The following is an 18,304-nucleotide window of genomic DNA, read 5'->3' as shown; positions in this document are numbered from 1 at the left end:
AGTTCAGAGATGTAAGCAATTAGGTTTTATCCAGCACCGCTAGAAGTGAAGACTGGTCACAAAGCATCCTCCAGGCCTTCAGGAAGACTCCTCAGACAGAAAAGTCCAGAAGACGATTCCAAGTTTGGAGATGAATCCCAATTTGGCTTATTTATTAAGCCCACATCACCCTCTCACCTAGAAACATGACAGACTACTTTGTTTATAACCTGCTTCCTTGGAGGTGAAAGCACCACAGTGACTCTTGAACACACCCCCTCCTGAGGTTTAGAGATCCCATCATGGAGATCAACAGAGTGCAAGATCTGAAGCTGCATAAGTGACCACATACCTACCTGAAAAAACTGCAGATCTCGTGGAACCAGGAAATACACAACAAAACAAGGCAGTACCTTGTCTCAATAACTGAAACTCTTCATGAAATAGGCAGGTACACAAAGAGACTGTGCTCGCTTCTGTTGTTTGACCAGAAATGAGAAGCAGCATGAAAACACAAGCGAGTGAAGGAAACGGAAGGGCACTCAGAGAAGACTGGGCAGACCACAGGAAAGAGGAGTGCGATGAAGCAAGATGAGAACAGAAGCATTCAAGCAATGAACTTTACTATGTATAGTGGAAAAGCAGAAGCAAGTGGTTTTCAATCAATAGTAAGCTGCAGAGGAGGCATGTTGATCCAGCTGCAGATCTGTCAGAACGGTCTCACAAAAGCTCTTTACACTACCTGAAGGACAATCAAATTCCTTGCTCCCGTTCACAAACAACCTGGAAGAATGATGAGCATAGCTTCCATCCGAAATACTACACACGCACCTTTTACATTTTGTTTGGTCAAAAGCTTTTTAAAGTAAATGACTAAGTTGGTGGTTTTTTTTTTTTTTTTCTTTAAAGGAAAGGAGAGGTAAGAAGTATGTTTCACTGAAGATTCTGCACACATAATTTTTCTGTTGGTCACAGATAAGTGACTGTCACCCAGCATGCATTTAGATGCATGTTACACATCAGTAGTATAAGGCTGTGAGAATTCCCAGAAAAGATTTGCCTTAAAATACAGAGATTTTCATTAAAACACTTACTTAGGAGACAAAGTCTATTGGGAGTATGCACCCGAGGGTCAAAGGCTCCTTCATCTACCACAGAAAGGCATTCCAGGATCCAGTGGCTGAAATTTAAACTTCGGTCCAAAGACAGACATAAGTTAAAGGCTGTAACAGCTGAATCAAGAGGGAGATCCAGCACAACTCCATACACTGAAATATTTGCAAGGAAATATGCATCCTTCTGTGACCTAAATTATATACCTTAACTGTAACAACTTCAACAGTTGTAGAACTCACTATTCCTCCCTTTCTTTATATACACCAGAATAAGCACTTAGGTATTTTCTGGCCTTAAAATTCATTAATTTGTCTTTAGACAACAAACTGCAAGTTAAACAAACTGTACCAATGAAAAGAAAAAGTCTCTAAACAAACTCCACAATCTTATCGGAAAAGTGTTAGGAAACAGTTTAAAATAGAAAATGCTAGTTTCCATACTCTCAATTTTCTGGCAGCCGCTCAAGAAGTTAAGTCATGTTTACTTTCCTTAATGGAAAACCACCACTCGCTCTCCCCCTAATGTCAAGACTAATCATGCTTTAAGTACTGCAAGCAGAAGTTTGGCTGAGTCAGCTGCGCTTAGCCAAGCTGACATACAGCGCAGGACACAAAGAGTGATTTAATGAAACGGAAGTTAATTTAGCTTTTTCTTTCCCATGTGGATGCTGTAAGCAGCATGAGATTTTTCCAGGGATATCTTAAGGTTTTAGTATTGGTTTTAAAGTGACGATTGAACTATACAGCATAGTTCAAGAATCCTGGCATTTTATTTGGTTTTCAAGACCCAAAACACAAAGGAGTCTTCATATATAACTAAGTACAAACATTTGCACAGAATCAAAATTTCATTTTTAGATAGAGTTTTTACATGTATGCACACACGCGTAGATGTATAAGTAACATTTTTATATAGAACTTTTTCATAAAACAGAATTCAGAGTAAATTCTAATCTTTTCATATGTATAAAGTCTGAAAACAGAGTGTAAGTGAGACTGAACATCCCCTGTCCATCTCGCGTGAATAGCTAACTCGGCTCAATCTCTAGGTGCACTGTATTTAAGTAAAGGTAGAAGGTAACTTTCCCAGAATGTAACAGGAAATGCACTTCTTGGTGCTGATTCCAGAGGAAAGCAGACACTACACAGCTCATTCATCTAGCTACATTGCACTTAGCTGAACAGATAATCAATATCACTATGCTGCTCTGAATTAAGTACGCAAATAAATCCCTTCTCTTCAGTCTTTACTTGAACGCTCTTGTACTAGAATGAAAAGAAACTTGAAGACAGTCCTCAAACTCCATCAAAATGTGATTTATACCAGAATAATCTTAGTGCAGAGATACTGCTGCTTTTTTTCTTTTGCAAAAATTTTATTACAACTAAAAAAGTTTTGTAGCACACAATGGAATTTTTTTTTCCTGCAACACCTACTGAATGTGTTTATCTCAGTTGGCTACAGAGAAACAATCTGCTCAAAACGACCACAACCCTGCTCTCCAAAGTAGTTTCAAAGTAGCAGTAATTCAAAACTTCAAGCCCAAGTTTCACTGTAAGTCCCTGACATCTAAACTTCCTGAAAGTCAGATTTATAATTCTGTCTTATTCCTCTGAAAAAATAACTAGCTCCCATTTTCACAAAGTTCTGGATTTTTACATTAAAAACATGGAAAAGAATCACTAGGTAACTAAAATGGGCAGTAAGAGTATCAGAATGATGACACTTCACACTTAGAATCAACAGCTCTCCACATGATACTCCTAGAAATAACCAGTGCCCTTGAACCAAGAATATGGAGGCAGATTAACAATTAGGGTTTATGTCCCTTATTCTTTAATCTGCAAATTTAACAGAAATAGGGAACAGAAGAGAAATACAAGGAGTACAATAGAGTTGACCATTTATACAAAATCTCATCAATTCTACTTTACATTTTATATGCCACTACATTATTTTGCTTTAAAAGTTTTCCTTGACAAGGTGCTGGAGGACTTGGCACAGGTATACAATGCTGACAGTGGAAATATTTTTATTAAGTGCTTCAGGAAAAGAAGCGGATGATCCCAAGTCACTAAAAAAAAAAACCAAAACAAAAAACCCAAACAAACCCAAAAACCCAAAACCAAAAACCCAAGCAATCTTGCAAAAAATTATTCCAGTCTACAGACAGCAGCTTCAATTCAATGTTCATAGAACCCAGAACACAATAGTTTCATAAAACATTATACAAAGCAGTCCTGTAAAAAAAGAAAATGGAAAAAAAAAAGGAAAAAGGCGCAGCATGAAGTAATTTCAGACAACCAGTTTTGTGAGAGCTTTAATGGCACAAAAAGTTCATAAGCTACAACTTATACATGTACTGTAAACTGTATATAATGTTACAAAGTGCTAACTAATTTATGAAGAATGCATAATCACTTTGGCTCAGTTAACTCCAATATTTCAACAAATGTCAATTAAAAAATTTGAATTTTAACAATCTTCAGCTTTCACTTTTTAAAACAGTAAGTAAATATGCATTTGCTGCAGTTAAGTTAGCCTGCTGCATTTTCAATGTGCAAGTTTATGCATTTTTTTTTCTTGATCCTATTTACAAATATTCTAGGCCAGTTTTCACTGAATGTAAGAAAAATGAAGCCTGCATTTTTTTTTTTCCAAAACTGTAAACAGGTATAAAGCTTTTTAAACAACATTTATCCTAACAAAACTTCAACTATCAATAGTTGAAACCCCTTTTCAAATTGTACAACAATCTGTTTCTGTTCATTGTAAAACTAGAAGTTGTAGACTTTCATCCAAAGCTTATAGTAGGGTATCAATAAATACTGCATTGTATCATAGCAAGTGTTACAGTGATCATGTATCCATTCCTCATCTATAGTTTTCACAACTTTTACTTCACGGCTCCTTCAAATATTATAAACTGTGTTGATACTCTAGCCACAAGCTTGCAATATTATTTATCAGATATTCTGAAGAAGAATTACCTTTTAATTTAGAAAGGGCTAATTTTTTTTTTTTTGAAAAAAAGTACTCCCTACTTTAGTAAAAATCTATTTTTCCACTATCCCAATTTCCATACAAAACAAGGTGCTGCAATTAGAACTGAAAGTGTTTCAGCCTTTCTCCCGTCGCCTCAGTTTTTAGGGCTGTAAAATGATGTACTTGATACTATCTAAAACACCCTTCACCACTTCCCCCTTCCCTCCCCCACCTTTGGGTGAAACCCAATATCCACGCTTGAAACAAATACGCAGTTGTAGGCAACTCAAGTGCCACGAGTATTCACAACTAAAAGAAAAAAAGCAGATGTCTTCAAGAGAATTTTTTGTTAGACTGCCCTTTTACCCTGAAAGCGTTCTCTAACAGCATTCAGAAGTAGAGAATAAAAATAAATACAGTTTAGCAGTGGATTTATACTTAACTTTTTGATTTCCTGGGAGCTAAGTACTTTTAAACCAAATCTCAACTGGGATTTAGCTTCTATGCATCAACTGCTTCAAGCGATCACTGCTATATCAAATAATCAACTTTATTATAAAGTCTGATGCAAGCAAACAATTATAGGTAGCTGTTCTCTCCAAACTGGCTGACTATATTTTCTTATCATTTTCTACCAGTCAGCCTACTAAAGTTTTCATTTAAATGAGATTTTTGCTAGTCTTAAAATTAGCATTGGTGCCCTAAATACTTAGTATTAAAGTCTATATCATTTTTTTTAATATATTCATATATATATATATAAAAAAAAGAGTATTCTACCCTTCAGAGTCATGCTACATGTTCTGAAATCCAATAAAATCTATTTAAGGACATGACTGTCCCAATGCTTTGTAACAATTTGGTACTAAAGCTTCACATTTTGAAAAGAAGTGTCACTGAAGGAGGACAAGGGTTAATGTTCCCTAAGATAAAAGTTCAACAACATTAGTGAGAAGTCTATCTAACATGAGACATCACGAGTGACTTTCAGATTCCATGTATCCCCAAAGGAGATTGTACAGTAAACAATGAGAGATAGGAATATTGAAAACTCATTTGCAGAAGACATTTCAGAGCTTTACAACTTCTGAATCTTTACGCACCTGCAAGATTGTCCCCCTTAAAAATAAGTCAAACGCTTTCTTTTCTGAAACTGCCGTATCATCATAATTGTAAATGGTTCCACAACAAACAGAATCATATCCTTTTACACACAGTCTACCTACACCTACAGCTGTTGGGTTTTTCCTTAATTTAAAACTACTTTTAAAAGGGAAATTTCACATTTAAAATTTTCCCTTAAGAAAACAGGTAAGGAAAAGAAAAGCTTCTTCACATGCAAACAACGCAATTTTTCTAGTATCTTCTAGGCATCAGACAGGTTTTCCTACAAGGAATAAGGAGCTGACTTCATAGAAAAGACAAGATTACAACAATTACCTAATATTAAAATACGCTGATGGATTTAGTTATCCTACTTTAAAATTTATGCAGTCTTTGCCTCCTGCAAATCAAACGGTGTTAGCCAATACAAGGGGCCAAGTAAATTCCCCCAAAAGCTGCTTTACACTGTTTTTTATTGCCAGTGATTTCTTAGTTTATTTCACAACCAGCTTGTTTTTCGAAAGAAAAATTCATTTTCACTCCAATCAGTAATTTTCTTCCAAAGAGACTGTTGTTATCACCATAATACAGTCAACATTTATACCATGCACATCTGCAATTTAAGTCAGGTTGCACTAAGGAGGCAACAGCATCACTGATAAAATTAAAACTTGCTGGTGGCATTTTGCATTGAGAGAAGCCCTTGCAACATATAGACAGTTGTAAACTCCGTTCAGCAACTCTGACGTGTCTTGCAGGCCAAGAGGCAGGGGAATGGGAGGAGAGAGGGAAAGAATGTGGATAGCGAAACACCTCAACAGAGTTCCAACACAATACTGAATTCCAGAGTTAGCGAAAACCCGGATATGCAAGGAAAGGGTGAAGTCAGGGTCATGCTTAAAATGGTCTCAAGTCAAATGTACTAAATGAGACAGTAACACCTTCACAGGTCACGTGGATTCCCAGGTTTTGCACTCCATCTTTCAATAAGTGCTGGCTGAAGGTGTGGTCAGTCGTTTTCCAATGTAGATGCTGAAATAAAAAGTATAAGGCATATCGTATTTCACAGAAATACTCCCTGTTTTCCAAACAGTCCTCACGCACTGGGCTATTCTAATTTGTCTTTCAAGTAAGTCTGATGAGATTCTTCCAAGGACTTCACTTCTCCTCTCTAAAATTACCTAAAGAGTGAGATTTTCAGATGAGCCTAGAAGGACCGATGCTATCAACGGTCAGTAAAAGTGGGTTTCTTCCAGTCCCAAGCTCATTTGCAAACCCCAGTCCAAAAGCTTTTGTGTTGTTTGTAGAGTACCTGACACAGGAGCTCTTGAACAGCTGAGCAACACTCCCAGATTATTACGGTAAAACAAATAAAGTACTGCCTATAAAGGGAGGGGGTGAGCTTTAAAACACTGAGCATTGAGGATCTACGCAAACACTGACCTCTAACAAATAAATCCAGGCAAGATTTAATTCGTCGCAGAAATACACAATTTTGCTACAGTATAAATGTCTTGCAATATATTCTCATATAGTCTATCCTCCTAATGAATTCCATAGTTTAACCAGAATTTAGAGACACTTGAACTACACCCCCAGAAACACGTATGAAGCTAAATAAAAACGTATTTTGAGTATATGTCTTTGCCCCCATCACAGAAGAACATAAGATGGATAAACATAACATAAGGACTTAAGCAAGCTGAGAGATTATGTCGGATTACGCAGGCAATGAAAACACTACTGAGCAGAGTCATAGCTGATCTTGCAGGACACATGCAGTATTTCACGTATCTTTAAGTAGTCAAACCCTGACTTTCAGCAATATCACACAACTGCAGCATTAGACATTGAAAATTACAGAGTATGTGCCATACACACAGAACTTCAGCATCATTATTTGTGCAATGTGTTTTTGTAATGGTTAGTAAAAGTTACAGCAGTTCTCCACCTATTCTATTCTTACATTATAACCTGAAGCATTTAAGTAGAAGGTGTGGATAACCAAATGGCACATGTTATAATTGCAAAGGTTATCTGCAAATTCACGATAATCCATGCATTTTCAATATAAGAAACTTGATCTATTCTAGAAATAAAACATATTAACGGCTGCAAAGTTTTAATTGCTGCAAAGTTTTCCTGCATTTCAAAACATGCACCAAGTCTATCCCAGGCAAGGTGCAACAATACTCTAGTTATTCTAGATAAAGCCCTTTTCAGCAGGTATCTGAAATTCAAGTAAAGTGGAAAAGCAAAGGCAGATACAAAAGTTGAAGTGAGAATTAGGTTAATACTTACCCTAGTCCCAAAGCCAAAACATGAGATATGAACAGAGATGGAATGAAAACCTTAAGAAATTCTGCAGAGAAAATGCCACCTTTTTTCATTGCTCCACTTTTTCTCATACTTAAAGACACCGAACGTTTAGGATGTCTGAAATGAAATTCCCTGAAAGAAGAGAGGGGGGGGAGAAAAATTCAACAAGATATTTTTTAGGGGGGGTTTTTTGGCACACAAATGCACAGAGCTCTGTATGAACATTTTTAATAAGTACAAAGAGCTAGAGATCAAAGCAAGAGATCCCTTACACAGAGCAAGGAATCAAAGAGAGTAATAGGAGGTATTGTGGAGAGACCACTTACACAGACAGTATAGAGACAAAGGGAGCAGTAGCTGAAGAGAGAGGTAGGTCCGAGAGAGGGAATTTCAGGATGTGATTTGTTAGCAAGAGCCTCATTTTTTGCTCCAAACAGAGATACAGAAGTCTGCCAGATTTAGACAGCATCTTCTATTTTAATAAAAATGCTTTGCATTCAAGGATCTCAACGTTTCCCCTTCCGTGGATGAACATTACATATTTTACATAGAAAGAAAAAAGGTACAGAGAATTTAAAAGACTTGCTCAACACTATTCCATTCAATAAGCCAAAACTAAATCCCATGAATCCCAGCTCCAAGTACCCAGCTCTCCCAATAATTAGAGTTTTTCAAGAAACCTTGTAATCAGCTTGCTGTGGATTTATATTACTTGCAATAAAAAGGTAATTCTGCTTCTATTAAGATTTTCACACTTCATTGTTTGGACTTTTTGTAGCCTCCCCAAAGAGAAACCTATCTTTTTCTAAGATGAGCTTATTTGGAGAGCCAGAATAATTCCATGCAATTGTGACTTATGATTCTTCTCGCCTTCATATAAAAGAATATTAATTAAAAAAAAGAGTTTCACTCACTTGGGAGGAATGTTTTCAGGCCTACTTGACCAGTCTGACACCCAGTCAGCACTTTTCTTCAAAACTTCCAACTCTTTCTCTCCTTCTACTGCTTCTTCTTCAGACTGAAAATATACATGGGACAGGCCTTATAGCACTCAATTAGCTCCTCCTTACAGTGTTACATTGAGAGCAACAACAGCAGCGGTAAAATGATAAGCACCAAATGGTGGCACCTGATAAACGAGCAAGTGTTCTTGGCCTACTGGTTATTTAGAAAAGATTTTATTATGCTGACAGGAGGATCTACAGAGGTCAGTATACCACAAATTTTATTACTATATCCAGGACTTCCACATGATTGCAAGTTTGTTTTGTTTTGGTTTTTATTTTTTTTTTAAACCTAACAAAAAAAAAAGGATCATTTTAATCCTAAATGTAATAAACCAGCATTATGTAAAAAATATTAAGCAAAATTTTTACAAATAGCAAAACCTTTAAGTTCATGGCATTCAATTTAAAGCATACAGAATGTGGCTAAAGCACAGAAAGACAGCCAAATCAAAAGGTTTCAAAAACAGCACTTGGGCTTTTTTAAAGGTGTTATTAGTCATTTAAAACTTTTATTACTTGCAACTAGCAGCTTCTACTGGGTGCATCGCAAATGCAGCAGGGAGAAGCAAGCACCCACTACAATTGTCTTGACCCAAAGATTTAACATTACATCATTAGATGCAAATGTTACCATATAGGAAAAAAATAAATTAGAAAGACTAGCGAACACCACTGACTTTGGTACAAATGTCTCCTTAGTATTAAAACAATTTCCTGAGTAACCCTGAGTAAAATAAGTTAAACCACTTAGAACATTAAAGTGGGAACCGTACCAAAACCAGAAGTAATCAAATACTACCGTCACGGAAGTGAGATGGCAGAGCTAACCAACAACTTCAGATCATTCTGGCTCCACAGGGCAGAACTGCAACGGTCCCACTGTTTGGCCAGGTCTTTGACAAAATTAAATGCCAGGTTTCATTCTTCCAGGAATGCTTTTTATTTATACTGCTGAAGACAGCAAATTCTATTAAATGATCAAACTAAGAGCTCAGCATTAGTCTCCTCTCAGTTTGTATTATGGAGATTACTCACTATCATGTGGGCTATCTGTAGAGCAATAAACTGAACACCCTGAAATCTTGTGCGGAATAAATATTTCAAAAACAAAATATGTTTGACACACACAGTGCAAGCACACTGTTAAACAATAATATGACTGCTACTAAGCAGGGCATTTCTCAGCTTTAGAGGTGGAGCCTCATTTTTCCCTCTCACTCCAAAGCTATTAATCTCTACAAGTCAAATTTCAATTAATACAGAATGTAAGCCTAAAGCAAGTTTACTAACCCTGCCTTGTTATTTAAAATAATTGTTAATTTAAAAAATAATTGTTAATTTAATAAAACTTTATTCCAAAACCAACCCCTTAAAAGAAAAGATAATTCAGTTAAACTGACATAAGCTTGAGTGCACAATAGATTATTTACCATACCTATTTACAGGGAGGTACTATATAAAGTTCTAATAAAAACAATTGAGTAAAAACCTGCAAGAACAAAGTAACCACCCTTACCCAAATGACTAAGGGACACCTCCAAATTTTAAATAAATAAGATTTATATAATTCATTTGCTTGTACTGCAGCTAACAGCCACGTTTAGGGTCTCACAATGAAAAAAAAATTGCTAGCAAGCAGTAGTTTAATGCAACTTTTTTGACACGTAAAATACAGAACATTTTAGACCTTTTGACATGACAGAGGGTTTACTCTACCCCTCAAGTACTCCCAATACTGATCGATATAAATATATTATCTATATACAATATCCACAACTTTAAAATATATTTTTTTAAAAGTTAATGTATTTTAAAAGTTAATGAAGAAAATACCTGAGAACTACTGTCTTTACTTGTGTGCATTTCCACATCAAAAGTTATCTGTCCATCTTCTTGAGGTGAAGGGCTAAAGAGAAATTGATTTCATTATGTCATTTTGTCATACTACACTCTGCCACCTAAAGATTCGCTAGTGTAAACACCATCTCAGCTGAATCATTTCCACATGCACTTCTGCACACTATTCAGATGAGTTACAGGCTACACTACCCTTCAGATCACAAATATCAGTATTAGAAAGTCTTCCAAAACCCCGCATCTTTTCAATTTTTTTCCCCGTTTATAATCCTACCTTTCTCAGCAGGGTTGACCATCCTTCCACCGAAGCAAAGAAAGCATTGCCCAAAACTCCAACAGCTACACAAAAGATGCAGATCCCTCCCTTCTTTTAGATAACACTGCCAGTATTATGAATTATACCTCTTTTGGTATCATGACAAGCTGAAATATCACACATCAAAACACCTTTAAATGCTTGGCAAGAATACTTATTCCCCTTGTCAGCCTCACTTTGAATATTAAAAATCTGGTAATCTAGTTGAGAAATTAATCCACTATCATACCTCAACCAAGGAAACGCTACAGAATTTAAGTCAGGAACAACACAAAATGCTCTGTGATGCACCAATGCAGGGGGCTCATTAACACACTAAGGCCATCTTTTTAATCTTAGTCTTTCAGGAGAAAGGTGTATTTTAGAAATATCCAAAAAGAACCCAAAACACCACATTTAAGAGTAACTTACTGTTTAGAACTTTTATAAAAGAATGCAAAATATCAAAGTACCTGCCCTTTCTCACATGTTCCTTCAACTGCCAAAAGGGGAAAAGAATTACCAAAAAGTTAAAAAGTGGCAAATTAAGTTTAAAAACCAAAAAAGCTAAAAAAAAAAATTAAAAAAAAAAATCTGTCTTCATTCACTTAAAATGTGGGTAATGAGAGAAAAAAATCCTATTCTAGTAAAAGAAACTATGTAACCATCATCTAGCAAACATTCCTGCTTACACGGAAAAGTACTAAACTACTGACAGCAAGTTTCATAGCAACATAGACGTAACGAACTTTATTTTCTATAAATGTAGCCTTCCTATTTTAAATACTTGCATGGATTATTTTCAAACAGTCTTCTACATTCAGTAATTAAATCAGGCCTAACTAATTTTATATGGCTTTTATATCTGATCAACCACGTATATAAGCTACACACTAGAGATGACAGTTAGACAGCATTCACCCAGCAAAACCAGAGGAGGCATGAGCAGAAGGACAGCTAAAATTACATATAGAAACTGCTCAACGATTTCCAAAACTGCCCCAAAACTTCCTAGAAAAAAGGTATAATGAACACATAAGAATATCATAATGCTCACCCTGTGCCTTGAAGGACTATATTGTTAGGTAAGAAATATTTTGCTTTCACAGGAAAAAAAGTAGAATACTGAAAGCAAGGAGTACAAATTCTGAGAATCTTTTTCTCTGTGCAGTCCAGGGCTGTATCTTATTATGCTTGACTAAATATAAAGCACATGTACATAACATTATTATTATTGAGCCAGTAAAATTAGAAATTTTTAATACCATATGTGATTTACAATAATGTGAAATTTAACTGTGGTGTTGATGTGACTTTCCCGCTCCTGGATTCCTTAGCTTTCTGTAGCAACGATGTATTTTTCAAGTCCGATGTCTTATGTGATAATCGGTTATCATGAGCCAGTAAGTACCCCAAATACTGCAGCATGACAAACTTAAGCCTGACAAAAAGCTTTACCCCGTCACTAATATCTCCAGGATAAAAACTGCAAGAAATTGCATGCAGGACAGCAAACATTTCTTTACCTGTCACAGTGGGAACTACCTCTTGAACTGCTCTGTCCTGATTCATGCTGGGCGTCCAGGAGAATTTTTTCCATGTCTCCATTGTGGATGGAGGATGATGAAGGGACATGTTCCAGACCTCCGTTTTTCCCATTGCCATTATCATTGCTATTGCCGTTGCCGTTCATCTGTAACTCCACCCAGGAACCTGTTGGGCCAACCAAGCGTCATTTCATTAAAAGCAGTGAAACTAAAACACATCTTAAGTTTATCAATTACACACAGAAAAAACCATGAATATGGTGAGTTCAGATAACATACACTGCTGCTGGGAGAAAGCTCATAAACATGTGCTGGAGACAAGAGTGACATGTTTCTTCCTCTTTCGACAAAAACACCCCTAAAAAGTAGTGTTTTGTTGCTACCTACCTCCGGAACTAGTCAAATAAAATGTCCCCTCTCCCCTCAACTATTAATACTTTAGTAGGCCACGTTTCTCTCTGCAGTTTGAAGCTTCAATTATCTACGTAGCACTCAATTACACTAGTCACCCCACTTCCCTGTTCCACTTCTACGTTCCTTTTCTGAAACAAGATTTTCAAGCCCTAGCACCCTACTATACCACTCCCCCATCTGCGATTTTATATTGTCCTTTCCTCTATTTCCAGCGGCCCTGAATCAAACCCTGATTTTCACAGGCACCAGGCAGGCCGCCGTTCTCAGGCCTCACTCAACCCTCTTTGCCCTGGCCCTCTAACAACCCCCCCTCAATGCCATCTGCCGCCTCCCCCAGCCGGGCCCGGCCTCAGCCGCTCGCACCCCAATTCAAACCACCAGAAGCTTGAGGGACGCACCGCGCTTCCTTACGCAGCTGAAGCGCCATGCTAACGTACATTCCGTGGCAGTAGATTAACACATTTCACTGCTAATAAGCCAAAAGAGAGAACCGAGTAGCATGAGAAATCCAGAGTTCTATCACGTAACAACAGTTAATAACTTCAATGACATCCCTTCAGCCTCTTCCCCCACTCCCCTTTTTTTCTGTCCTTAGCCAGGGAAGGCTGTACAGCCTACAAGTTGAGATTTACTGGGTTTTCCCCCCTTTTTTTTTTTGGTAGTTATACCTATGGGATATCCATGCGTGCAGAGATTTGACAAAAGAGCAAGAGTGTATCATGTATGATAAAAGCATCTGCTAAACGTTCATATACTCTGTAGTTAGAGAATTTTTATTTTCATTTTTAAATGTCTTCAGTTGCATTTTATGTGCAGATTAACTAAATGCAAAACAATATTTACCAGTATGTTCAGTAGTGACATGTTTCAATTGGAAACAAACAGGTTTTGGAAATATTCTTAATTCATAAGCATGCCATTTAATGCCCTGAGGGGTAAAGATAGACTTCTACTGCTCTATCTGTTCCAAATATTTAAATACATTCCCTATCCAATTGCAATTCCAACCTTCTCGTTAAGACGTATATGAATCATTTGACCATACAGCCACTTTATTAGCCACGATTATGGAGGGAAAGACCTCCAATTTCTCAAAAGCATACTGTTTTCAATGCAACATTATTTCCCATTATCGGTCAGATAATGATTTCACACATGTATATTAAGTCATCACAACTCCTGTGTAATTCAATTTATGCCACCTGAAGGTAAGCACTTTCAGGTTTTTTGTGTTTGGTTGTTTTTTTTATTTTTTTAAAGTTTTGGTATCTTCACCACTGAGGTAAAAATATTCAAGAAAGAAAAGAAAGCCTGCAGATACGAACACAACAGCTGAAACTACTTTTTAAACATTATTTGTACAGGTTCTAAATTTTAACACTGATTTCCTGACTTTTGAAATGCACCTTACAGTGCCTGCACTTTTTTTTATAGCAAAGTTTTGGTTCTGGGAACTGTATCAGTGACACAGGAAGGGATGAATGTCCTTAACAGGTTCACCTATTTTCAACTTGATTTTGTGAAGCTGAAACGGAGTTTCTCCTTAGTAGCAATTATTAACTACACCATTATACTGACCACCTTAAGAGTCCCGGTGGTTTACAGTCTGGTTTCCCCAAGCTCTATTCACAAACAAGGAATTTCGGGTGTGCACAGAGCTCTTGCGCACAATCACACGATGCACGCCAACTCGGTCCCACCGACCGGGCTTTTCAGACAATGAGGTGTTAAGTGGGAAAAGGCAGCCTTTGCTCAGACTAGTCAGCGTGAGACAGAAAGACTGCACCATCAGATTTATGATGATCGCTGGGGTCTAAATTTCAAAATAAGAACGCCACGTTGTAAGCACTACAACAGGAGTGCAGATCTGCCTCGTAGCAACACCTTTACAGCAAGAGGCCACACCTGCAGAACAGCACGTGGCAACTGCAGTTATTAGGCCAGAAAGCGATACGATCCCCAATAACCGTTTTGGTCTAGAGAGCATCTAATGGGAGAATGATAAGGGTCAGGATCTGCAGAGACATCTGTTATTAAAAAATCAACAGTGAGTGACAATGTGAAAAGAACAGAGGGCAAAGGTGCAAGGGGACATCTTCCTCCAACACCAAGCACAGGCAGGAAAAAGCCCAGCAGAAGACGATCAGAACTGGTTGCTCTAGCATGCAGCTACTAAACACACCTCCACAGCCCTTAAGATTACGCACAAATAAAATCTTTATTATGTTTATCCCGGACTGACAAAACTTGCCGTTTATCTAAAACGTGTTGTGGCCATACTAGGAAGAACACTCAAATTAAACTGTGAGTAAAGAGTCCCAACAAGTCAAGCAGTAGTTTACATGACAAGCAGCACGTTCTCCATCTGACCTCACTTTTAATGAGTCAAAATACATTCAAGGAAGCGTAATCTGACATCAAGCTAAAACATGCTACATACTCCCACTGGCAGTCACAACCGGTTTGGGAGAGGGAGCCAAAGAGCCCTAGTAGTTTTAAAGGCTGATTAGAGAGACATAAATCTCTGCTTCTTTAAAAAGATGCACAGGAATATATTTGAGAATAAACTGCCCCAGTAATAGAGGGTGCCTTCTGCCCCAGGCTTTCTTCAAAACTAAGGAAGTTGCATTAATCACCCACATGAGAACTCTTAATTTTACCTTATTTCTAACTTGGCAGTAAAACGGGAAATACAGCAGAATTAAGAGTGGTAGAATTAAGCAATATGGTAGAATTCTCCTCCCTTCACAAATCACGTAACATACATTTGGCGGGGGAGGGGGGACACCACAACCGTTTATGTGAATGGTACTTTTCTCCAAAACTGTCTGAATTTTGGCCACGCTCTAAGGCTAATTACTTCACTATGAATTGATATACACTGACTTTAATTATGTGTTTTTCTGTAATTGGTGGACTCTTTAAACAACAGTAGCTAAATGTGTCGGGGAAGAGGGGTCTCATTTTGTTTATTCACCCTGTGTGATTTCACTTGGGGGGGGGGAAGATATCGAGGACAATATACAAATTATATACATATATACATTTTATATATATATAAATACTCCAAACTAGTAGCTCACAAGAAGTCTGAACCATGGTCAACTTGAATAAACTAAGAAATATCACTTTTACAACGAAGTACACCATTAACAACAACAAAAACAAAGTAAAAAGAGAGAGAAGCAAGCTGTTCAGATTCCCATAATGGTAATTATTAAGCAGACTTTCCATGACAGAGCTAGATAGGTTCCTGCCTAAGGTGGGATTTCTTCTTTTTGTCAATATGTAACAGAGCTTTATAATAATTAAAATATAGAAAGCATCTAGAATTCCCAAAGCAAGCCTTCTTTTTTTTTTTGTGAACCCAACAAAGCATAGGTTCAGTTACCAGTTTTATTCGCAGGTCTTCTGACCTCCAATTCAAGTGCTAAGGGATCTTTGAATGAAAGGCCCTAAACATGCACAAATGACATACAGAACGAGTAAGTGTCTAAGCTCATTAGCCTGAAAAGGTTCACTGAAAAGCTTATATAATGGCAGAAAACGTACCTATACCACCAAAGCACTGTGGAGCAGCTGAACATCTCAAAGCAGAACTAAGCCTACACGGAGCTGATTGGTTGCATTTGTTTTGTTCACGGAGCGCAGACTACCAAACATTTCCTCTCATACCTTGTGCTCACCACCTTCAGTAATCACATTGATTTTGCTAAGCCTTTACGTGCTGACCCAGCAATAAGATCTACGTGGGCAGATACAGCACAGGCTCACAGCGCACTCATCTTTTGCTGTTCCTATCTTACAGCAGATCAACGTGTCTCACAGAGTAAGTTAACACGCTAACAGAAAACAAAAAGGAAATATTAAACTATAGAAGCATCAAAGATCGCAATTTCTAAAGTAAGCACTGAGCTAGGCACTAGGCATGTCGCAACTTTAAGACAGCATAATTGTTATTTAAGTACACTAACAGCCCTGAATAATTTGCTAAAATACCTATTTGACTCAGGTGAACATTGTTATAAACTGCCATCGTTATCACAAGATGTCACGTTACCACGACACAATAGCCGTATTATGAAATGGGCACAGTTTATTCTTCCTTAATACAATTCACATTGACTTACAGGAGATCGACCAAGCAATATATTTCGTTGTCAGCTTAACTTCATTGCAAACCACGAAGGTAACAGTTAATGATTAACGCCATTTATTCACCTCCTCAACTGCAGTATCCTTAATAATTACAAACTAAGGAAAGGACACGCTGCAGCAGCTGTTTAAAACAAGGGAAAAGCATCTCCCAAGTACGTACGACAGCCTACAGAAAAGCCACCGATGTGCCTTAGTAGTGTTATCCTAGGAACAAAAGGATGCAGCGCAGCAGCTGACATAGATGCCGGATATAGAGGAAAATAGCTCACGTCAGTGGTATTGACTCAGCCACTGAATAAACTCATTCCCACAGTCACGCTCCTCCCCCTACCCTGCTGTATCCCCATCTTAGCTGTTAACACCAGCCACCGAATAAACTCCGCTTAAGCAGGGAACAAACCTGCTCCTGCTCTCCACGGCTCGCAGCCAGCCACGGCGCTAGCTCGCTCCTCCGGCTCCGACTCGCCTCAGCCCCGCCGGCTGCGCCTCCGCCACCGGCGCCCTGCGAGGAGCAGCCCGGCCCCGCAACCCACCGGCCCCGGCCCTCCCCACAGCACCCGAGCGCTCCCCCACCCCCGGCGGGCAGCCCCCTCCGCTCTCCCAGCCCCGCAGCCAGCGGCTCCCGCCGCCCCCAGCGCCCCCGGCTCCGCGGACAGCCCGGCGGCCTCCGCCAGCCCCGCTCCCCGTCAGGCAGCCCCCGGTGAAGCGCTGCCCCCCCGCCCCCGCCCCCCCTCAGGCCTCAGCACCCGCCTCTTCCTCACAGCCCGCCCCGGCGGCCCCGTCCTCCACCAACCGCGGCCCAGAGAAGGAGGTCGCGGCCCCCGGGGCAGCCCTCACGGCCCCCCCGGGGCAGCCCTCACGGCCCGACCCCCGCCCCAACTACGCTCCTTTCCGTACGCTAACGGCGGCCGCACTCACTGTTGAGGCCCGGCTCCGTGTGCGTCCCCTCAGCCGGCGGGTTGTTGTTGTTGTTGTGCTGCGGCGGCTCCTGAGGGCTGGACATGGCGGCGCAGGAGCGGCGGCTGAGGCGACTGAGGAGCCGCTGGGGCTGGGACGACAACAACAAACCCGGACTCCGCTCCGGGCCCGGCCACCCCGCCTCCCCGCACTGCGCAGGCGCGGCCCGCGCCGCTCCCGCCCTCCGCCGCTGCGCAGGCGCCGCCTGCCGCGGGGCGCGAGCCGCGCACCATGGCGCTCCCCGGGCTTGCGCACGTCCCGCTGCTGCCGCCGCGCGTGCGCCGGGGGCGGGCGGGCTGCGAGGGGAGAGGCGGGAATCGGCGGGAATCGGCGGGAATCGGCGGGAATCGGCGGGAATCGGCGGGAATCGGCGGGAATCGGCGGGCGGCCCTCGCCTCGCGGCTCTCCGGAGCCGTCGGGCATCGCCGTCCCCGCAGCAGAGGCGGCCGCTGGCCTTGCCTCACGTCGGCCGGGGGCTCCGCCCCAGCACCCCCAGCCCTTTTCCAGGCCACGGATCCTGTCCTGCCTCCGGCGCAGACGAGGGCAGCGTTCCCAGCTCCGCGCCA

General features: G+C 40.0%; 1 protein-coding gene across 1 annotated transcript; it reads right to left on the bottom strand.

Annotated features, from left to right (window-relative positions):
• Positions 1-3,061: 3,061 nt before the first annotated feature.
• On the bottom strand, positions 3,062-17,844 carry BNIP3L (BCL2 interacting protein 3 like). Its single transcript, XM_075723949.1, has 6 exons — positions 17,700-17,844; positions 12,189-12,375; positions 10,344-10,416; positions 8,418-8,521; positions 7,486-7,635; positions 3,062-6,216 (listed from the first exon to the last, which is right to left on the bottom strand). The coding sequence occupies exons 1-6, from the start codon at positions 17,782-17,784 to the stop codon at positions 6,168-6,170; spliced, it is 648 nt and encodes a 215-aa protein (XP_075580064.1). The 5' UTR covers positions 17,785-17,844; the 3' UTR covers positions 3,062-6,167.
• Between the last annotated feature and the right edge of the window lie 460 nt (positions 17,845-18,304).

The sequence above is a fragment of the Pelecanus crispus genome, chromosome 21 (assembly GCF_030463565.1).
Source record: "Pelecanus crispus isolate bPelCri1 chromosome 21, bPelCri1.pri, whole genome shotgun sequence".
In the NCBI taxonomy this organism is placed as follows: Eukaryota; Metazoa; Chordata; class Aves; order Pelecaniformes; family Pelecanidae; genus Pelecanus; species Pelecanus crispus.
Note: the sequence above shows the minus strand (reverse complement) of the source record. Positions and strands in the feature narration are given on the sequence as shown.

Bases quoted from the DNA above. Each gene is read 5' to 3' on its own strand.
- BNIP3L (XM_075723949.1), bottom strand. From the start codon at position 17,784: ATGTCCAGCCCTCAGGAGCCGCCGCAGCACAACAACAACAACAACCCG. The intron at 7,636-8,417 runs GTGAGTGAAACT...CTCTTCTTTCAG, and splicing joins CCTGAAAACATTCCTCCCAA to GGAATTTCATTTCAGACATC. The intron at 6,217-7,485 runs GTAAGTATTAAC...TTTTTATTTCAG, and splicing joins GTTTTGGCTTTGGGACTAGG to CATCTACATTGGAAAACGAC.